The sequence below is a fragment of the Scleropages formosus genome, chromosome 17 (assembly GCF_900964775.1).
Source record: "Scleropages formosus chromosome 17, fSclFor1.1, whole genome shotgun sequence".
In the NCBI taxonomy this organism is placed as follows: domain Eukaryota; kingdom Metazoa; phylum Chordata; class Actinopteri; order Osteoglossiformes; family Osteoglossidae; genus Scleropages; species Scleropages formosus.
The window spans coordinates 26,363,742-26,386,159 of record NC_041822.1 but is presented as its reverse complement, the minus strand read 5'-3'; the positions used below and the strand labels follow the sequence as shown (position 1 = coordinate 26,386,159).

General features: G+C 52.9%; 2 protein-coding genes across 2 annotated transcripts; both read left to right on the top strand.

Annotated features, from left to right (window-relative positions):
• On the top strand, positions 1 to 3,842 carry LOC108921896 (matrix metallopeptidase-21-like). Its single transcript, XM_018731622.1, has 7 exons — positions 1 to 44; positions 148 to 287; positions 786 to 927; positions 1,718 to 1,969; positions 2,287 to 2,459; positions 2,791 to 2,890; positions 3,615 to 3,842. Exons 2-7 carry the CDS (start codon positions 261 to 263, stop codon positions 3,770 to 3,772), a joined length of 852 nt encoding a protein of 283 aa, XP_018587138.1. The 5' UTR covers positions 1 to 44; positions 148 to 260; the 3' UTR covers positions 3,773 to 3,842.
• Positions 3,843 to 16,019: 12,177 nt separating this feature from the next.
• On the top strand, positions 16,020 to 20,700 carry nefmb (neurofilament medium chain b). Its single transcript, XM_029259494.1, has 3 exons — positions 16,020 to 17,165; positions 18,325 to 18,449; positions 19,045 to 20,700. The coding sequence occupies exons 1-3, from the start codon at positions 16,128 to 16,130 to the stop codon at positions 20,450 to 20,452; spliced, it is 2,571 nt and encodes an 856-aa protein (XP_029115327.1). The 5' UTR covers positions 16,020 to 16,127; the 3' UTR covers positions 20,453 to 20,700.
• The last annotated feature ends 1,718 nt before the right edge of the window (positions 20,701 to 22,418 follow it).

The following is a 22,418-nucleotide window of genomic DNA, read 5'->3' as shown; positions in this document are numbered from 1 at the left end:
CTCACCTGCAGCGGAGCTCGACATCAGAGTCGCGTTCGGCACGGGTGAGGCTCTCATGAGGCACCCGGGTGGGACCCTAACCTCCTGTAGGTAAGTGCTTCCGTCCGCGTCGCAGTCATCGTCTCTCACGGTCGCCCCCCAACCCAGGGCGACACCTTGGCTGCCCCTGGCTCTTCGATGGGCTGGGGGGGGAGCTGGCGCACGTGGCCCGTCCGGGCGAGATACACCTGGACGACGATGAGCCCTACAGCGCACCCCCGATGGAGCAAGGAGTCAACCTGCTGCAGGTGGGCAAACACACATATAGTATGTACATGTACAGCACATATGTACACACACACACACACACACACACACACACACACACCAGCATGCACACAGACTGTACTTCACATTTATTCATTATATTTTTAAAGAGAGAGACTATGAAGGAACAATTGTCCCTTTATTAATATTTTTATTCATTTATCAGAAACTTTTCTCAAAGTGATTTACTGTGTTAAGCCACATACACTGATTCACCCGTTTACACAGCGGGGTAATTTTTATTGTAATTCAGGGTAAGTACCTTGATCAAGAGCACTACAGCTGGAGATGGGATTTGAACCCTGGTCTTTTGCGTCTGAAGGCTGTTGGCCCAGACTGTACATACATGTATTGTACATGTGGATAAACGGCGGTGGAGGAGAAACACACACACACACACACATCTGAAACACATTTGAAGAGCAACTCCCGCAAACACCTCTGTGGGAATAGTTTCACCCTGTAAATGCTGCTCTCAGGTGCTGCTACACGAGATCGGACACGTCCTGGGACTGCCGCACCTGCCCTCCCCCGACTCGGTGATGCACCCGCAGTATCCCGCCAGCGGCGGCACTATGGAGCTGAGCCTGCAGGACCGGACAGCCATCCAGGAGCTGTACGGTAAGATCTCCGAGAGGTCAGAGGTCGGCTGTGTCTCGTCTCGTTCGCCATCTTGTCAGACTGCACCGGAACCGATAGCTGAGACACAGGTGCTCGGCCCCGCAGAGGTCACAGCGGGGTCGTTACAGGGGTCGCGATCTGAGTGTGCTACACCCTCCAGCTAACGCCACTGAGCGCAAGACAAACGGAAAGAGCGGGTCAGGTTCGAGCACAAGGAGTGGCAAAATAAACAGCAAGTCAGTAAAACAAGCAGAGCAACAGGTGGCACAGCGGCCAGGGCTGCAGAATTTGGACTCAGAGGAGCAGCGTTCAAATCCCACCTCCTGCGGTAGCAGTACTTCATCGGGGAAGTGACACAGTGAAATGTACCCTGCTTTACAACAGGGTAAATCACTGGAGAGAAGTGTCAGGTGTGGGGGGTAGGTGTAGCTGGCAGTGTGGGGGTCAGTGTTACTGCTGCCTTAGGACACAAAGGTGTCAGGTTCAAATCCCACCTCCAGCTCTCATAGTCTTGAGGAAGAGACTTCCCCTGAACTGGTGCAGTAAAAAAGGACCCAGCAGTGTGAACCACGTTGGAGAAAAGTGTCAGTAGACGCAGGAAGGAGTGAGAACGTGTTGTGACCGAGCCGACTCTATTCTTGGTGCGGAGACAAACACTTTGTATTTATGTATGTACAGAACTCGTTTGTCTTCTTTTTCCACCCGAAAAAGTATGATAAGCAGCCTTTCAAGGTGCTCTATGAAATAAGGTAGAATAATTATGGTCACTCTACCCACCGCCACCCCCCAGGGCGCTGCGAGGGCTCCTTCGACACCGTCTTCGATTGGGTCACCGTCGGCCACCAGGGGGAGTCGGCAGCCCGTTTCAACACCTACTTCCTGCGCGGAGACCAGTACTGGCTGTACGACAACAGCAGGGGGCGCCCACGAGCACGAGACCCCCGGAGGGTGGAGCAGGGGTGGGGCGGATTGCCCGGCGGGGGGGTGGACGCCCACGTTCACGTTTGGACCCCCGACATGGACGCAACGCTCTTCTTCAAAGGTCGTCTGTGCAGGGCCTTGCTCCTCCCCCTCACTGATTATTAATTGATGTCGGTGTCAAAGAATCATCTGGAACACAAATCATTTAAAGATATTCACCTGGTTTCCCCCATTTCCTGTTCATCAGAGATTCACTGAAGTAACTCGGGCCTCTTCCCAAATGATGTAACAGTGGGAGCTGAACCTGTAACCTTTTGGTCAAGTTCAGTTCCTTAGCCACTCCTTCCACACACACGCACGCACGCACGCGCGCGCGCAGCGACACTCACCTCTCCGCAGTCCCGTGAGAACCTCTGCCCTGCGGCTCGTCCCTTGCAGGGACCCAGTACTGGCTGTACGACCGCGGGGCTCACCGCACCGTTACCCAGGATCCCGAGGGACAGCGGTACCCACGCGGGATCTCCGAAGGCTTCCCGGGGGTCACGGGGCCACTGGACACGGCAATGTTTTCCCACCACACTGGGCTCATCTATTTCTTCAAGGGCCACCAGGTAAGTGGTCCATCGAGCTTTGAGGGCGGGGTCACACAGAAGTCACAGCCAGGTCACACTGCCCAGTGGCTGCCGGTCAGTACTGAGGCCACCAGTGCCCTCGCTGCTACTGCAGGAGGTGTCCTACTCATTGAAGGTGCCCAGATTCACATCCCACTTCCTGCTGCACTTGCACCGGGACCGTGGGCAGGAGCACCGAGCCTCGTGTGCTGTTAGAAACCCCCCACACCTGCGCCCATCAGTCAGGTCCCGGGGACGAGGCACTAGTTAGGGGGTTGAGGCTCCTGCTGGAGGCTCCTCCTGCCTCACCACTGGGACATTGTCGCTGCAGGTGTGGGGCTACAATGTGACCAGGCATGGGGTGCAGGATGGCTTCCCCAAACATCTGGAGGACATGTTTCCATCTTCACAGCCCAACGACCACCCCGCAGGTACACAGTGGAGCGCAAACGTAGCCCCGCCCCTCTGCTCGACCTGCGTAACGGTGGCATCCTGGTTAGGGCACAGGTTCTAATCCCACTCCTGCTGTGCTGCTGTACTGCCCTGGATGAAGGCACTTACCCTGAACTGATGCCGTTAAATTTACCCAGCTGTACACATGCAGGGGTGCGGTGGCACAGTGGGTTGGACCGCAGTCCTACTCTCCGGTGGGTCTGGGGTTCGAGTCCCGCTGGGGGTGCCTTGCGGCGGACTGGCGTCCCGTCCTGGGTGCATCCCCTTCCCCCTCTGGCCTTACGCCCTGTGTTGCCGGGTAGGCTCCGGTTCCCCGTGACCCCGTAAGGGACAAGCGGTTCTGAAAGTGTGTGTGTGTGTGTGTGTACACATGCAATTTGGATATAATCTAATCTGAATTTAAGTGTATTAATTTAAGTTCATTAACGTGTTTCTGTTGCTTTTATATAAAAATAATAGAACAAAAAGGGACAGAAACACAGCAGCAGCACAGAAAACACAGTTATTGGTTATATAAACTAATAAAAACAATTTATGGGAAAAAGCCACTTGTCTCTTTTATGAGTGTCAGTCCCCGGGGGACAAGTGGCTCCCTTTCGTCCCATTAATAAGCTGCAACATTAGTGTGTTACATGAAAGTTGTTATGTTAACGTGATCATATTGTTTGTTAGCGTTCTCTCTCCTTACTGTCTGACTCACAGCCCACCTGGACGCTGCCTACTTCTCCTACTCTCACAGCACCCTGTTCCTCATCAAAGGCCTCTTCTTCTGGGAGGTGTCCGGAGGGCCTTCCCACAATGCACTGCTGCCCCGGAGGAGAGTGGCAGAGCAGTGGAAGGACCTGTGCGGCGTCCACTGAGGGACTCACATCTGAATGTGTAGAGTACTGGATGGCAAACATGCTGGTTTCTCTGGCTGGACGGTGGAGCAGAGAGCAAACATGGCTGTTACCCCAGACGCTGCAGGGACGCAAACTCAATACCTATTGGGGAACAGGGTCTGAGTTCATGTATTGACTGTTTCCGGTGAGAGAACATGGAGAAGGAGACGGGTCCCAGATGGAAAGAGAGATGTTTCATTTCCCCAGGATGCCGTCCCTGTTACTGGAAACTGGCAGCCCGGGGGGGGGGGGTTCGGAGCCCGACTGGCGGCCCCCTCAGCTCATTGGAAACACAATACCAGAGTCTGAGGAACCACTTGAGGAGGAGTGATGATGCGTTTCACTCTTACCACCACCTTGAGTGCAACGGCGGAGGAAACTCTTACAGGCTGGAGGAGGGAGGGCCAGCAGATGGCACAGAACTTAGAGCCACGTTAACATTTTTTGGTTCAAGTCCCACTCCTGCAGTAGTGCCCATGATGAAGGTACGTACCGTGGAAGGAGTGAGATAGATATGGACATGAAGGAAATTGAGGTCCAGGCACAGTGAGCTCAAGTGTTTTAAAAGTGAGTCTTTGCTCGTGTTTCTTACGCACTTTTTAGAAGAGACCACAGTTATTATGTGTGGTGCAGGGTCAAGGTGGTCTGGAGCCTATCTTGGAAGCATAGGGTGTGGTAGTCCATCACACACTTATTCACTCACGCATAGACACACCACGGACAATTAGTATCCCCGTCCGTCTGCGTTCATCATTGTCCGTTTCCACCTTCTTGTCCTAAAAGGTTCCCTGGCAGGGGGCCACACCCGGGCGGCGTAATGCGCCATTGAGATGATTATTTTAAAAGACATTTCTTTATGGACAAGTGCGGTCCTGCCATCTCTGCCTGGCGCTCATAAATCCCGGACGCTGCGATTTTTTTAATGCCTCCCCCACCAGTGGCCCCCCAAAGGACAGAGTACCGCGAGTCCTCCCGAACATACCGGAACAGAAGCAGATGAAGATGAAGTCATTACTCAATCGATGGGGGAAAAGCTCTGGTTCATCCCAGCTGGGGTCCACAGTTCCCACAATGCACTGCGTCTCAGTTTCTCTCACTCAGCCTCCCGGGACCGTTTGCCAATGCGCTCGCAGTCTGTAGCGCTGCACCACACACCGGGAACATGGAACTCATGTGGGGGACAGGACACTGAACATCTGCACCGATCACTGAGAAGTGCTGTGAATGATCTTGGATCAGATCCATGAAATCTCGCGAACTGGGAGTCCAAACAATGGGATGAGTGTGGTACAGCATGGTACAGCGTGGTACAGCATGGTCCTTAATTACTGCAGGCCCTGGAGAGCAGAGGGAATGTCATAAATGTCAGTGTGAATATTGGCACTCGCAGGTTTTGGGGAAATTTCCCAGGTAAATCAGAGTAAGTAGCAAAGTGTAAAAACATCCCAGTGTCCATTTAGACGGGTGTTAAACCTCCAAAACACCACTGTAGACACTACTTTTTACACCAACTTAGCAGTATTAACTGTAAGAGGAATCTCAGCAAATTCACTCATAACTGTTATTATTATTATTATTATTGCTTCTGATTTTCCACCTTCCCTGCAAGGTGATCAGAAAGAGTGTGTGTGTGTGTGTGTGTGTGTGTGTGTGTGCGTGCATGTGTGTGTCTGTGTGTGTCTGTGTGTGTGTGCGTGTGTGTGTGCGTATCTTGCTGTCCTTCTGTCCCTGGGAAGGAAGATCACTGACACACCCCATGGTCTTGTCCCCTCAGGACTTGGTGTGTCCACAGGAAGGAACTCATGATGGGAGACTGGAATGGACTGAAACAGGGGAACAGAGACACACACACACACAGTCGAATGTTGTTGTACTTCATTGGCTTCATTAATAATGGTATTTTGGTGAGAAGAGCCCCTCACTGTGTGCCCCCCCCAAAGGAGAAGCCCCCGGTCACTTATTTGTGACCGTTTTCAGTATCATGGTCATCATCATTGCTGTGACAGGACAGGGGCTTCAGTGTTGGACACTACAGTGTGGGACTGGGATGTCTCACACTGCAGGACATTTCCGTCGCTCCACTGGGCGAATCTGAGTGATACAGAGACCCTCCAGGCTGCTTTTAGCAGGGCTGCTGGGGAGGGTGCACATGTTACACTGATGGCTGTGCTTCCACTCTTAAATATTTAACACGGTAAAGGATGCCGGCGCAGTCATCCAGGGCCTCGGGTGCGAGCTGCCATACACTAAGTGAGCACCTGGGGGGAAATCTGGTGACACACTGACACATGGGCTAAATCAGCCCAGGCTGGTCACGCTAGGGTGTAGGGACGGAACCCAGCCAGCAGGGGGCAGCCCGACATGCTGGGGTGCAGCTGAGTTACGTGACTTTATAGCTCGGTCACTAGGGTGTGTGTCCCTGTGTATGTGTGCATGTGTGTGAGTGTGTAGTGTGTATGGCTGTGTTAGCGGGGGGGTTGCACACTGCACTGCAGACGTAACCGAAGCCTGGCTGTCAGTTGCAGTGGGCAGCAGTTAGAGGCTCCAAGCCACAGGCGCTCATCACAGGACATGTTGGAACCTCGATCCCAGGGGAGGGGGGAGGCATTTCCCCTCCCTGATCATTTACTGTAAAACATACAGTTTTGAGCTTAAGGCCACAAAAGTAAAAGGTGTGGGAATTGGGAGCTCAGCGGTGAAGGACTTTACCTTCATGTCTTCATTAAAATGTCCAGGTGTACAGTAAACACAGTAAACACACCGCTGGGACGAGTCATCTGTTCATAATTGAGTGAGAACTGCCCTGCCCTCTAAATGGGTAAATCAGTGTAAGTAGAAGTGTACAGACGTTACAGTGCAAGTCACCTCGGAGAAGAGTGTTAAATAAATATCAGCTAATTATTACGCTTGAAGTACAATTTTAAAAGGAAGGAAATAAAAATATGTTATACGTCGTGTCTCCACAAACTCCTGTTCAGTGCAGATTGTTGACCGGTTGATCCCATAAACATGGTCAATGTTCCCCATCCTGTTATTGATCACCCGCAGTGAGGAAGAGCAGTCAGAAGCTGTAAACACTGTGGAAGTGAGTTGGACTCGGGTGGTCCCGCACTCCTACTCCATTTACTGCCACCTTTTGACTCGCGGGGTGAGCACATCCCAGGTTTGCGCCAGACACACACACACGCACACACAATTTCTTGAAACCTGCTAGGCGAAGAATTATTATTTGAATACACTGGAAAATGACTGTATCTCTTTGCAACATTTCTAATAGTAAAGGTGAGCAGAACCACCCCTCACAGCACTGAGAGTACAGCATCTACCATGGTACCAGACCCTGCTGTATGGAGTTACAGCTCCTGATGAAATCTCCCATGATCCCCTTTGGCTGGGTGACCCCAGATCCGACAGAACGCCGGTCGCCGTTGGGTGGAAAAGTGGGCCGGGACTCTGGGGGAACCGCAGGACACAAGTCAGCTCCGCTTGTTTCATTCGTATCCCCAGGTTCTCTGTGCTGTCTAAGACTCAGGTTGGAGGAGCCATGGAAGCTCTGTGGCGTGCGTAAACGCACATGTTTAAGTTTCTGAGGTTGCTGGTTCATCTAAGACCCAGGTTGACTCCCTGCCGGCGCCCAGGTGAAGGAATCCCATGAGGCAGTGGGGCAGCCCGCTTGGGTACCGCTGTTATCCTCAGCGCTTCGAGCATCTTTGAATCCCGTTCTTGGTCATCGGTTGGTCGCGTGGCCAACAGAGGGCGACGTGGGGCCGCTTGGACCCGGTTTCGCTGCCGAGTGAAAGTGTTTCTCTTCTGCAGATGCTGCAGGAACAGAAGAGCTGCTTCCACACTTCTATTATTCATGCTGCTTTTAATGTCATTTCTAAATGGAGGGCATGGGGGGGGGTCACTCTGTAATAGATCTGCAGCTCGTCCACTAATAGCCTCACTGTTGATCAATACGAACCCGGTGCCTCCTGTGGACACTGTCTCTATCTAATGGGGAAAGGCTCCCTCCCCCCTCCCCGTCCTTTGCTCACTCACTCGCTCGCTCGCTCTCCAGCTACCCCGCCAATCCCCAGGGTCCATGAATACAGACCAGATTCGCACCTGGGGCCGCGACCACATTCCCATCTGTCCGCGACTTGGTCTCTCCAGCCTGACTGAGAAGTGGTTTACCGACCAGCCCTAAACCCTCCCATGAAGCCCTGTGCAAGAACCTCCTGGCCCCTGTTCAGCACATCTTCCTCTAGGGCACGGGTTCAAAGCCTGGGTTGTGCAGGGGGCCTCCTGGGGTTCGGAGAGCACAAGTCTGGAATGAAAGCAGCGCCGTTTAGCTAAATAAAAGAGACACGGACTGAAACAGAGTCCTGAGTGGAGCTCATCATTTTCAGTAGAATAAACTGAGTGCAAAATATGTTCTGGAAATTAATTTATGTATATTTTTCTATACAGGCTCTTTAAAAATGGTTAAGGGCCACGGCGGTGGAGCACTGCAGAAAAACAAACGTAACGCTTTATGTATATTGACCAAATGTGACTGCGTACAAATGCATCTGCTGCACCACCATGCAGGCAAAACAGTGCATTATGGGTATTGAAGCATCTCAGGAGTCCCACTGTAAATCTACTGCTCCAGGGTTGCAGGTTCAGTCGGAAGTTTCCATTCGTCCCCCCGATGGTTCAACTGGTTTCCTCCCACTTTCCCACAATGCCGTTCAGATGAATTAGACATGCAAATGTGGTCTTATTACCGAAGTGGGACAGCAGGTGGTGTAGCGACCAGGGTGCTGGCCTCTGGAATTAGAGGTCACAGGTTCAAATCCCACTTCCTGCTGCGGTATCCTTGATCAAGGTACAAGCCCTTAGCTGCTGTGCTACATTTTACCGTGCTCTACAAGTAACCGTCAATAGACTGACACTTTGAATAAATGAGTAAATGCAGACTGTGGGTGTGGCCTGTGGGGAACTGGGATCCTGATTGGATGAGAGCCTTATTAGGAATGAACCAAACAACCCTCCTTAAATAAGCCATACCTTTCACCATGCTCAGGCTATGTCTCGTGCATGGGTACAACGTGGTAAACTGCAAATGGACTAGGATGACGGGTAGTTTGAAATGCAAAATAATTTCACTTCATATGCAGAGATAAAGGACTAAAGAACTAAATACTGAAGGTTGCGTCTGCGGTCTGGGGGTCTGTGATTCCTTGAGCATAAGGGTCTCCGGCATTTTCCACCTCCTCGTTCTGCTCCTTTTCACAAGTGGTTCAGTGACACGGTTAATTCGTTAGGGGTTAGGGTGCAGTTAGGGTATATTTAAAGTTGGAGATGATGGTCTTTTCACTAATGAGACCCACACACACATTTCTCCAGCACTGCAGTCGACACAAGCAGCTTTTGCTCTAAGAGTGAGGTAAGCAGGAATGGGGGTGCGGGGGATGGCCAGTAAGAGACGTGGGGGTGCTGCGGTGGGCAGAAAAGCAAAGCCCCCCAGGGAGAGCCTGAATGACTACATCAGGGAAATCACTGTGTGTGTACGTGTGTGTGTGGGAGAGAGCTGTTACCATCTGCCTTACTGTCTGAAAGAGCTGAGATCCATCCCATCACCTTCATCCTCCCATCCCTCGTGTCATTGTGATGGAGTCGGCGCACAGTGATGATGTCACAGTCCGTGAAAAACACACAGCTATAGAATGTCATCATCTCTGATGGTCCAGCGCTGTCCATCTGTCCAGGAGACTGAGGTGTGTGTTCTCACACTCGCTAACGTGATCATTAGTTAAATATGGATGTTTGCGGGTGGCATGGTGGCACAGCAGGTAGTGCTGGTGCCTCACAGCTACTGGGTCTGGGTTTGAATCTGTCCACCCTGTATGGAGATGGCATGTTCTTACGTTCCCAAGTGCAAGATGTGTGTGTGTGCGTGTGTGCGTCTGCGGTAATTCACAGTGGACTGGGGGAGGGTCTCATAATTAGTGTGGTTCTCAAGAACGTGAAATATACGTAAAATGTTTATCTGAACGGGGTCAGACTCGTTTAAATATGCAGTGCAGGTGTCTCGCTGTGTCTCGTTATTTCAGCCATTTGGTGCAGAGCAGCAGTGACTCTATGAAAGTTTCACTCCGCCATGATTTACAGGAGGGAGGGGGGGCGTGATGTCAGCTTATTGATGATCGGTGGGGGTCGGGGTGGGGGAGCGGGAGCGAGGACATGGATTCGGACGTCTGTCCTCCAGAGACGAGCTGTTTCCGCAGGGCCTCCAGACACCAGTTTGGACCCAGTTTCTCAGTTCAAAGACACGTCACTTTGGTGAGAAATGAGTCAAAGAAATAAATACATATAAATATGGAAGAAACTGACAGCTAATTAATAATAATGCTCAATAAAACATGACACTTTCATGCGCGCGTCACTATTGCAGACTGATGAGAAATGCGTGAAAATGTTCTCACAGTGAAAAGGTGACACTGGAGCACAGCGCTGGGAAGCCCGTTGCCACGGAAACGTGGTAATAAACTCCGTTTCATAAAAGCTCACAAGAAACACTTATGACAGCAGCAACCTGAGAGGTCGTTTGGGCCGATCAACGGTCCCTTTACGAACAGCTGGCTGTGTGTGTGTGTGTGTGTGTGTGTGTGTGTGTGTGTGTGTGTGTGTGTGTGTGTGTGTGTGTCTTTAGCAGCACACACAGGAGCAAGTGGCTCCTGACAAATGGAGACACGTGTCACAGGGACCATGAGATGCACGACTCTCCACGGAGACCCCCCCGTGCATTGTATGTGAAGGGGGCTGGTCAGACAGTCCTTGGACAGCGATGCTGGACGGTCCTTCTGCACGAAGAAGGTTCCAGCGCCGCACAGAAGAACCTCCTCAAAGGTCACAGACGTCGTCTAAAGGCCCCAGTGTCCAAGCAGACATTAAATGGACATCCTTAGCTGCAGTTACTCTTGGGCTCTGTGTTTGGCAATGCTGTTGGGTGCGGAGGTTGGGGGGGTCTAGGTTCAGTCCTCGCATTACAGACATGTGGCCCCTCGTGGGGGGGGGCTGCACTGTCTCCAGATGCCCCCCCCCACTCTTTGGACATGAAGGTTCACTGAGACCTGTCCCTGCCTGTCCCCCGTCCCGCACCCAGCTGTAAGATTAAGAGCTCACAGCGACACCACCAGCCCCCGCATCTCCCAGCATCCTCCTGAGCATCAACAAAGCGTCTGAAGGGCCAGTAGGTGGCGCAGTGGTTAGAGCATCACCTTGAATTCACAGAATGCAGTTTCAAAGGAGGGACGGGAAAGAAGACGGCTGTGGAGCCACTTGGAGCCACTGATGCATTGCAGAGGAACTGCAGATCCCAGGCGAGCTCCCCCTCCCCCTCCATCCCCCCAGCTCCCCAAACGCTCCATATGACATCATCACCACACGCTGCGCCCTGTCCAATCACAGCCCACCAGCCTCAGCAGCGTGTCAGACAGCATCGGGTCTCTGCGGGACCGGCCTCAGCTCACAGAGCTCCACCCACTGGCCTGTGGGACCCCACCCCACCCCCTGCAATCAAGGGGGCGTGGCACAAAGAGACCAGGAATGACTTTGTGTGGTGTGACACGGTCGCTGTTTCGAGAGCTGCGGTGCAACACAGCGGGAAGGAGCGTCTCCTGGACCTCACTGAGTAAAAGGGTGTAAAACCACACACTGGCCAGGTGCCTCTGAATGCTGCACCTGTAAAACCAGGGTGTGGGATTGGCGGTTGGGACTCAATGTATTGTGGGAGAGCAGCAATCAGTGTGTTTCACTGCAAACTCATTTCAAGGCTTTTGCCCACCCAAGCAGTCAATCCTCCAGGGTGCTGCTCGATGGCAGCTGGATGTGTGGGACGAACAGGGGGAGGGGGCCTTAGCATCACCGCAGTGGGCTGGGTGGCGGGGTGGGGCGGGGCGGGGCGGGGCAGGGTGCGGGGAGTGGGGGGGGGGGGGTCCATTAAGCAAACAAGTCTGAGTGCGACGGCATTTCAGCTCAGCCTGGAAAGAGTCTTTTAATGTCCCGTCACTCATTTGCTGTGCAGTGCTCCTCCCCCATCCCAGAGCCCGTTCCCCATGCAGCTCACACACACGCACACACTTCTCCCTCCCGCCACAGGGACAAGAGGGCCAGCCGGCCGATCAGCGGAAACTTGATGCCCGTGATTAATGTTCACCGTCAGGACTGCTCTCCATCTCTTCCATCCCCACATCCATTGGAGGCGAGAAATATGAACATCTTCATGAAATATGGATCACGTGGCACAGAGACCAGATATCATCTGTGCAGTTCCTTCTTCACAACAGAGCATGACATGCTGACACGAAGGTGTATCCTGCAGATATTTACATTGAAAGTGGTTAAAAAAAGGTTAAAAGAAAAGCTACAGATATGTCCCTCTTTATACTTAATCACTTAAATAATTCCTCTGATCAACTTACAATTTTGAGTTATTTACACTGATTTACACAGCTGTTTTTTTTTACTGGATACCCAACTAGCTAGTTTTTTGGGTAAGTGCTTTACTCAGCAACAGTAGGTGGGATTTGAACCAACAACCCTCTGAGCCAAAAGCTGCAGCTCCGTTTGTGCATTAGACCTATTCCCTTGCAGCTGAGGGTTCCAATCCCACCTCCTGCTGTAGTCCCCCAGGTCAAGGTAGTTACCCTGAACTGGTGCAGTAAAAATTACCCTGCTCTGTAAATGGGTAAATCAGTGTATGTAGCTCAGTATCTCACATTGAGTCACCTTGAAGAAAAGTGTCAGGTAAATGAATGACAGTGACAGTACAGGTGCAGTAAATACAGTGTAGTGTGTGTACAGTGTGTGTACAGTGTGTGTGCACAGTGTCCTGGCGCCACTTCTGGCCCTGTTTGTTGCCACAGATTTGATGTGCGTTGTTTTCTCATTGAATTACGGTGTGTGTGTGTGTGTGTGTGTGTGTGTGTGTGTGTGCTCGGCTCCCATGCTGCTCCATCCTCCGACACAGTGACTTGGACCAAATCCTCTGCGTGAGTAACTCACAATATCTTCATGCCATGAAAAAGCAATGAGCTCTCGGTTGAGTGTGGAAAGGGGTTGTTTGGGGCCAGAAGAGGGGATGGCGGGATGGCGGGGGGGGGGGGGGGGGGGGGGGGGCGCTAACAGCAGGAAGCTCCAGTGTATAATTCATTAGCAGAGAACGGGACGAGCTGCCCTGCTCCGGAAACAGCCAGAGGGGCTCCGGAGAACCCGGCGACCGAGGAACCGCCCGGCGACCGGGTCCAGGAGTCGAGACGCCCTGCTGTGGTAGCGCTGAGCCACCTGCAAAGCATGAGCACCTACTGACACCATACTGAGTCTGGACATCAGCTGCGTGCACAAACGCACACGCACACCTGGGTCTTTCATATAGAAAAGTGACAGCTCTGCCAAGCGCACCAGCTGCTGAACAAAGTGCTCAAATCAAAGTGATGGAATTGATCAAATCACAGCTACTGCTCTTAGACGGGATTTTATCCGGCTCATACGATCTCTTCTTTGCGTTCTCGGCCAGGAGACACGAGGAGACGCGGCTCGTCTGCCTGATTCTCCATCACCTCGGTCCTAGAGGCCATCTGTCCATTCCCATGGTCTCCGTTTTCCCAGGAGCTTCTTCTCCTCACACGTGCTTCCGTCGATATTCCCCCTGTCTGTGACCCCATTTGTTTCAGAAATCTGCACCGCTCACTTTCAGACAATCAATAATGTGTGAGGGAGCACCATCATTAAGGACACAGATGTGGACAAATGACAGGTAATTAATTCATCATCGCAGAGTAGTAGACAGGACAGATGGTACCGTAGTACACTGTAGTACACACACACACACACACACACACACACACACACACACACATTCTCTGTAACCACTTATCCTGAGCAGGGTCACGGTAATCCAGAGCCTAACCCGACAACACAGGTTGCAAGGCTGGAGGGGGAGGGGACACACCCAGGATGGGACGCCAGTCCATCACAAGGCACCCAAGCAGGGCTCAAACCCCAGGCCCACCAGAGAGGAGGCACAGGCAAAACCCGCGGCACCACTGTGCCCCCCTCACTGTAGTACACTGTAGTACATGACCACACATGTTCCGTCATGCGACTCCAGTGACCACGCAGTCACGTTTATGTCTGGACTCAAAGTGCCCCACCGAACGAGGTGTGTGGACGGCAATGCCCTGCTGCGGCGATTCGCGTCCACTCGTGTCTCTCACTAGAAACGACCGGTTCCTCATGACGTCGCACCCGAGCTCCCGGTGCCACATGGACACCCACAAGACGTCCCAAAGACTCCTCTTCTGCTTATTCATCTCACCAAGCGAAGGAGCCCCTCCCACAGCCTGTAGGCCCCCCGCTGCGTCTCTCCCTGAAGCCACTGGACCCATTTCGTACCTGGCTGTCCTTTGTGCCATGGGGTCCAAGGTGACCGTTCAGTCAAAGTCCAAAGGTAAAATCAGAGTAAAGTGTCTTGCTGTGCTTCAGTGCGCCAACACCACCTTGAGTAGTTCTGTAAAACTCTTACCTTTGGGAACAAAAACCCTGTTATTTTTATTATAATAACTGTTATTATTATGACAGGAGAGGCTGCCTTACGCCCACAGCAGGAAGCTCTGACCATGGTTATTGCCACGTTCTCGGTTCTCCTTCCACGCCTGCTGTTGAGGGTTACCCGAGGTCGCGGAAGAAGCCAAACTCTCCATCTGCCCGTTTCTCCCCAGTCCCACGGAGCACTGCGGTCCCACCACAGCGACGGCTCTCGTATCGCTGCACGTTCGGATATTTTATTTGCATTAACCTAAATTCCACGGTACTTCTCCTTCCTACTCAAATTGTACTCAAATTGTCACGGAAGTAGCCTATAAATGTCAGAAATACTGTAGCTCGGAAATACTGTCCTCTGCGGCTGTTGGGGCGTTCTGGGGTTGAGCAGGGTGTGGCCAGGAGTCGGGGGGGCGTGGTCTGCACTCCAGCAAGGCGCGGTCAGGCCCGGTGTAATCAGTGCGAGAATAGCGGGGCGTGGCCAAGAGAAAGTGGGGGCGGGGAGGATGACTCGGGAGTCCCGAAGTGTAGTCGGACAGGCTGTAGCAGCGTAACTACGGAAGCAGACGGTTCAGGAGGACCTAGACAGTCCCTTGTCTCCAGTAATTAATACTAATCCATTATTATTATTATTATTATTACTACCGTGTATAGCAGTGTCTTTCTAGAGCCCCTGTGCTGTCAGTCCCTCCCCGTTCCCTTGGAGAGCTGTCCAGTGTCCAGTGCTGAACTGTCTTCTACGCCTCAGCTTCTCATGTTGTCAGTGAGCACAAAGCTGAAGGAACATCTGCGAGCATCAGGGCTCCGACACCCCCCACTGCACTGTTTCACACACTTCATTGTTCATGTCTCCTCTCTGTCTTTCTGAATGAGAGGCACGAGCGGGGGCTCCTTCGAACAGCCCGGGGTACAATGAGTAGAGTAACTGGTGCAGCTCGCACTCGGGAGAAATAGGAATTTCTCACAATGCAAGAACATTAGGATGTCCGAGTGGTTTTGCTCACATTGTCTTCCTTCCTTTGCACTAAAATAACGCGTCTGCAATAAAAGCTCGCATTTCCATCCAGGCGGGGCTGCGCCTCCCTGCAGAGCTCTGTAGTTATTACATTTACAGATTTACAGTTACATGATTTACAGGTGCATTTATTCATTCATCAGACGCTTTTCTCCAAAGCGACGCACATCTCATAGAAAATACAATGTGATCATTAGGAGAAAGAGACGCTTAGATGCAGACACGTGATTTTTGAGCGCACTTTGTTACTCTTCACCATATGAACCAAATTTGCCAAATGTAATGTAAACTCGTAGTTATATTTTTATACGCTCCTATACATGAGGCAAAAGGTTCCATATTGATCGCTATCATCATTTCTGCAGCTCTGATGTCGCGCGTCTCCCGACCTTCTCTCTCGCTGATGTCCAGCATCGGGAATCCATTGTGCTTCACGCGCCTTGGGGGAAGGGGGGGGAGGGAGGGAGGGAGGGAGAGGGGGGGGCGCGGCTGTACCCCTCACGCCACATGCTGTTGATCGATCGATCGACCCCCCCCCGTTCAGCCCGCGCGCCTCCACGTGGCTGTTCTTGCCCCGTTAGCGGATACTGAACGGATATATAAGGAGCAGCAGCCGGGAGCCTCTCTCACCGAACACCGGCACCGGCACCGGCACCGGCATCCGCACCCGCACCCGCACTCTCACTCCTCGCACTCCTCGCACCCGGAGCCACCTGCGCCACCTGCGCCACCTGCGCCACCTGCGCCACCATGAGCTACAGCCTGGACCCCACAGGGGGGCCCTCGTACCGCAGGGCGGCCGAATCCCGCACCTCCTACAGCCGCCCCTCGGGCGGGTTCCGAGCCCAGTCGTGGTCCAGGAGCAGCCCGAGCTCCGCGCTCTCCGCCTCCTTCCGGAGGAGCTGCCACGCGGCGCCCGCGGCGGCGCGCGCCTACAGCTCCGCGGAGAGCAGCCCGGACTGGAGCGCGCCCCCGCCGCTCGACGGCGAGCTCGCGCGCTCCTCCAGCGAGAAGGAGCAGCTGCAGGGCCTCAACGACCGCTTCGCGGGCTACATCGAGCGCGTGCGCCAGCTCGAGCAGCAGAACGCGCGCGCCCAGGACGAGATCGAGGCGCTGCGCGGCCAGCAGGCGTCGCGCTCCCAGCTGGGTGAGCTCTACGAGCAGGAGCTGCGCGAGCTGCGCGCCACCCTGGAGGCGGTGCACCGCGAGAAGGCGCGGGTGCAGCTGGACGCCGAGCACCTGGAGGAGGACGCGGAGCGGCTGAAGGAGCGCCTCGAGGAGGAGGCGCGCAGCCGCGAGGACGCCGAGGCGGCCATCCGCGCGCTCAAGAAGGACGCGGACGAGTCGAGCCTCGTGCGGCTGGAGCTGGACAAGAGGGCGCGCTCCCTGCAGGAGGAGGTGGACTTCCTGCGCGGCAACCACGAGCAGGAGGTGCAGGAGCTGCTCGCGCAGCTGCAGCAGCCGCACGTGAGCGTGGAGGCGCGCGAGCGGCACAAGACCGACCTGACGGCGGCGCTGCGCGAGATCCGCGCGCAGCTGGACGGCCACTCTGCGCAGAACCTGGAGCGCGCCGAGCACTGGTTCGCGAGCCGCGTCTCGAAGCTCAACGAGGCGGCCGAGCAGAGCAAGGATGCGATCCGGGCGGCGCGCGACGAGATCGCCGAGTACCGGCGGCAGCTGCAGAGCAAGAGCGTGGAGCTCGAGACGGCGCGCGGCACCAAGGAGTCGCTCGAGAGGCAGCTGAGCGACGTCGGGGAGCGCCACTGCGACGACCTGGCCACCTTCCAGGTCCGTTCTCCTCGCCGATCGCGTGGGGCGGGGGGGGGGGGTTGGGGGTGAGGCTCTGAGAGAGCCGCGCTGGACTCGGGGATGATGATGCGACGCGCTGTGCTGTCAGTGAGCGGGTTACGGGAGGAGGAGGAGGAGGAGGAGGAGGAGGAGGGCACCGCGAGCGAGCCCGTCTGTTCGGACTGACTGTGACTGTGCCCTCGGGACGGTCAAGACCAACGCGACGCAGGATTTATTCCTGTATCCCGAGGGTTTTATATATATGTCTCTGACTAGTATCCGCTTCGTAGTTTTATCTTTATATTAATGAGCCCGGCCTTTCGTGCTTTTTGGTCAGCGCTTCATACATTATTAAAGTGGCCTTTTCCACAAACTGAGCCTTGAACACATATGTTTGATACCGGGTGAAACAAAGAAAAAATGTTTGACGCTTTGGAGAAAAGCGTCTGCTAAGCGAACATGTAAATGTAAAAATCATGTTTTACTGCACTTGGCACTTCGCGACTTTTCTGCCGAATAAGGCACGCGGACGGACCTCTGTGTACTAGTGTTACTAACTGGAATTATTATTAGTCATCCCAGTATTAACAGAATTTGCGCTATTTAGTCGCCCCCCCCCCGCCGCTCAGAGCACAGAGTTCTCACCACAGCGCTAAATAAGAGCCCGATGTGGACCAAAACCCGCAAAACGACTGGATCGATCAATCACCAATGACACACACACACACACACACATTTTCAGAACCGCTTGTCCCATACGGGGTCACGGGGAACCGGAGCCTACCCGGGAACACAGGGGCGTAAGGCCAGAGGGAACACACCCAGGACGGGACGCCAGTCCGTCGCAAGGCACCCCAAGTGGGACTTGAATCCCAGACCCACCGGACAGCAGGACTGTGGTCCAACCCAGTGCGCCACCGCACCCCCCTCACCAATGACAAATTCATAATATTAATAGTGAGAACAAAACCCCTTTGACAGTTACAGTGGCAGGCAGAATCCAAGAAGGTACTTCGAGAACAACTCCGCTGGCTGGTTCTGTGTCGGCTCTTTACAGTTTCAATCTGAATGCGTGTTAACTTTTCTCATTCTGAGCTGACAGCGTGGCCCCTGAAGGAAGCTCAGTTCTCCCAACACCCGATTCGCTCTGTGTCACCAGGCTACCGTTCACCAGCTGGACAACGAGCTCAAAAGCACCAAGTGGGAGATGGCTCGGCACCTGAGGGAGTACCAGGACCTGCTCAATGTCAAGATGGCCCTGGACATCGAGATCGCCGCCTACAGGTACGGCGAGAGACCCAAGGGCTCGGCGTGTTCTCGTGGAGTCCGCACTCCCTCTGGACTTGCTGTACAGGGCGGCTCGTGAACCCGAGACCCGGCTGGGTACGAGGGCGGATGTTGACCGTCCCCACCGGTGGCCATTAGTACGCTACCTGCTGCTAGACCAGTGTAAGCTGTACAGTGGCTGGAACCCCTTCCAGGACGATCAGGGCCTTACAGACATTCACATAAATGAATGGGACCTTATTGTATGGAGCCTGTTGACACCAAGAACATTTATCGGACACTTTTCTACAAGATAGTTCACGCTGTCAAGCTGCTTACGCTGATTTACACATTTATATAGTAGGGTAATTTTTACCGTATCAGTTCACAGTAAGTCCCTTGATAAAGGCTACTACAGCAGGAGGTGGGATTCAAACCTGTGACCTTCGGGCCTGAAGGTGGCAGCTCTAACCACAGCACTAACTACTTCAATTAATTTTTTAAAATAGTAACATTTCACAGGAAAAACTAGCGAAAGGTAATTTTTCGAGCAGGAATACCAGTTCATTGTCTTCAACAGTTAACATCTACTGCTTCTCCACTTGTTTTGCAGGAAACTTCTGGAAGGGGAGGAGTCTCGCTTCAGTACCTTCTCTGGGGGCATCAGCGGCCCCACCTTCCCATACAAGCAGCCCACTATGCCCATCAAGCTCCCTAAGGCCAAGGCTGAGGCCTCCAAGCTGAAGGTGCAGCACAGGTTTGTAGAGGAGATCATCGAGGACAAGAAGGATGACCTTGATGAGGCCCTGGCTGAGGTGGTGGATGAGCTGTCTGCTGAGCAGGTAGAGGGAGACCAGGAGGCTGAAGGAGAGGAAGAGAGGACAGAGGAGGAGGAGGTAGTTGTCTCCAGCCAGGCTGCAGTGAGTGCCAGCGCCCCCGAGGAGAAGGATGCAGAGGAAGAGGGTGAAGAAGACAAGGAAGGAGAGGGAGAGGCCGAGGAAGGAGGTGAGAAGGAAGAGGGTGGAGAAGGTGAAGAGGGAAAGGAAGGAGAAGAAGAAGGAGAAGGAGAACAAGGTGAAGGAGAAGCTGAAGAGGAAGAGGGACAGGAAGAAGGAGAAGAAGCTGAGGAAGAGTCTGTGGTGGAGGAAACTGTCCTGTCAACCAAGGCCACCAAAGAGGAGGTGTCTCCTGACAAAGCAGGGAAAGAGAAGGAGGAAAGTGCTGTAGAGGAGGAGGAGAAGGAGGAGAAGGAAGGAGAGGAGGAAATGGACAAGAAGAGTGAGGAGAAAGAGGGGTCAGAAGCTGGAAGCGACAAAGAGTCTGAGGATGCAGAAGGAAAAAAGGAAGATAAGGAGCAAAGTGATGAAGGAAAGGAGTTGAAAGAGTTAAAAGAGAAGAAGGAGGAGTTGAAGGAGGAGTTGAAGGAGGAGAAGTCAGAGAAAGAGAAGGAGGAGGACAAGGAGGAGAAGGAGTTGAAGGAAAAGAAGGAGGAGAAGGAGTTGAAGGAGGACAAGGAAAAGAAGGAGGAGAAGGAGGAGGACAAGGAGAAGAAGGAGGACAAGGAGTTGAAGGAGGAGGAGGTAAAGGAGGCTCCCAAGGCAGAGCCACAGAAGGAAGTCAAGAAGAGTGATTCTGAAGGGGAGGAAGGTAAGAAGAGTGACACTGAGGACGAGGGACGTGAGGGGAAAGTGGTGGACAAGGAAGATGCAGGGGTGAATGGTGAGGTGCACAAGGAAACTGACCATGAGGGCAAACTGACGGACGAGGAGAAGGATGATGTGGTGACCAACGGTGTGGATGAGAGCCCCACTAAGGAGGATGTCGGCCAAAAGGTGGTGATCACCAAGACGGTGGAGACCATCACCACCGGCGAGGACGGCGCCAAGCACGTGACCACATCGGTCACCGTGACCGAGACCATGCAGGAGGTCGAGGAGGTGGTGCACGAGCAGCTGGTCACCTCCAAGAAGGTGGAGAAGGTCACCTCGCAGGCTGTGAAGCAGGTCACCGAAACGCAGTGAAGACCAGGCGGATGCGACTGGGGGCGACTCGAAGTCATCGCTGAGATTCGTCTCGACCAAGACGCGAAACTCAAGACGAAACTCGAACGAAGAGACGAGTCTTTCATGAACGGCAGCGAGGCCACGAGGTGCAACACGCTAACACAGATGCATGTTGAGCGATAGCTTTACACGGACTTTGCAGCAGACGCGGCGGAGACGCCAGGCGGAGAGGAAGTGCAGCGCTTTCATTTTATTTGTGCAATAGCTGGGGGTTGGGGGTTGGGGGTTGGGGGTGGGGGGTGGGGTCGTGCATGTGAGTGATGGGGTGGGGGGGGTCCTAGGGGAGTCCGAACACTCGAGTATAATGCAAGTGTGATGTTCACGGGAGGATGAGCCGAGCACATGGAATGAGCCTGTGGGGGTGACGGGGGGAGGGGGGGCACTTCCTGGATGCGTTTCAGACAGATGTAGCCAAGATACTGAACCGATCAACTGAGCCAAAAACACTAGCGATGATGCTGTGTGTGCGTGTTCTGCACCGGGGACACGCTTCGCAAATAACGACGAAACGAAACCAACCAACAGCTCGTAGCCTTAAAAAGCTCTTCATTTACTGTATTCCGTTTACCTCACGAGTGCAGTACAGCGAACACCAGTGAACGCGCGGTACGCGCAGCTTTACCGCGCCGTGTGCCACGGACCTCGACTCCAGTCCGACTTCAACCGAGGTGCTACAGTCTCATGACACTTTTTCAGCGGCATTTTAATAAATGTCACTCGAACCCAAGCATCGTCTCCCTGCTCCTCTTTTACTGTGGTGTTTTACTTGCTTCCTCGCTCAGCTCTGTTCCCTGCTCATCCCTGTCCGCACAGTCACTGACAACATGATCCTCACCGATTCACAGTTTTCGAAAAAACATTTCACTTTTGCTAGTAAAGAAACATTAAATAAGGATTTATGATGAATGAACACGTTGTCTCGAAATTCTGTCAACTGGAAAAATAAAATTTGTCACAAACGTTTGTGCACAGACTAAAACTCTCCAGAGTCACAATGACAGTTCAAAATACATGGTATTATTATTATTATTATTATTATTATTACTACAAAAACAATACTAATGCCCTCTGATGGTGTCACATCCATGGTGTACCTACACCACAGAAATAGTTATTGATAATGAATGAATGAATGAATGAATGAATGAATGAACAGGAATAGCTGGTACTGTACTGGTCAGAGCTGCTGCCTTTGGACCCAAAGGTTGCAGGTTTGAATCCCACCTCTGTCTCTACTACCCTTGATCTAAATACTAAGCCTGAACTGATAGAGCAAAAGCTACCCTGTGGTAAAAATGGGTAAAACAGTGTACTGTAAGTAATTTAAGAGAGGAAGTCACTTTGAAGAAAGGAGTCAGATAAAACAGGTTTACTGTGTTACAGTAAAACTCACTGTACTGGGAAACATGTTAGCTGCATCCTCAGGACTATGTGGTAAATTGGTGTTTTACCTCAATGCACATTTGACATTTACAGTTTGAAATGATATATTGATTATTGTTTGTTCAATAGCTGTAAATGTTTCACCTTTAGAAATATAATAACAATTAGAGATGTAATTATAATCATTTTCACAGATCATATCCCAGGCACAAATATTTATTTTTAATGCCCAGAGTAGTTCAGTGAAGTGCGACTTTTATACATTCTGCCAATATTGCTTTCCAGCTGTCGGTCGAGGAGAAAGTCGGGCTCTTGCTGCGATTTCGTTCTGGTGGTTGGGATGCGATCTGATACACCTCCCCTCGGGGGCTCCGGACCAAGGCCTAGGAGGGTGCTGCTATTGTACCCTTGACTGAAATCTTGGACCTGCATGGAAGCAGTGTGAGGCTGAGCTGTGAGGGTCACGTTGGACTCCAGGTGCAAACAGAGGAGCTAGAGCTTGGGAAGGCGGTTAAGGCTCCCAGTGACTGCTTTGAGAAAG

Coding starts and splice junctions, on each gene's coding strand:
- LOC108921896 (XM_018731622.1), top strand. CDS start 261: ATGGAGCAAGGAGTCAACCTGCTGCAG. Junction 1,970..2,286: donor CGCAACGCTCTTCTTCAAAG/GTCGTCTGTGCA, acceptor CGTCCCTTGCAG/GGACCCAGTACTGGCTGTAC. Junction 2,891..3,614: donor GCCCAACGACCACCCCGCAG/GTACACAGTGGA, acceptor TCTGACTCACAG/CCCACCTGGACGCTGCCTAC.
- nefmb (XM_029259494.1), top strand. CDS start 16,128: ATGAGCTACAGCCTGGACCCCACAGGGGGGCCCTCGTACCGCAGGGCG. Junction 17,166..18,324: donor ACGACCTGGCCACCTTCCAG/GTCCGTTCTCCT, acceptor CTGTGTCACCAG/GCTACCGTTCACCAGCTGGA. Junction 18,450..19,044: donor ATCGAGATCGCCGCCTACAG/GTACGGCGAGAG, acceptor CTTGTTTTGCAG/GAAACTTCTGGAAGGGGAGG.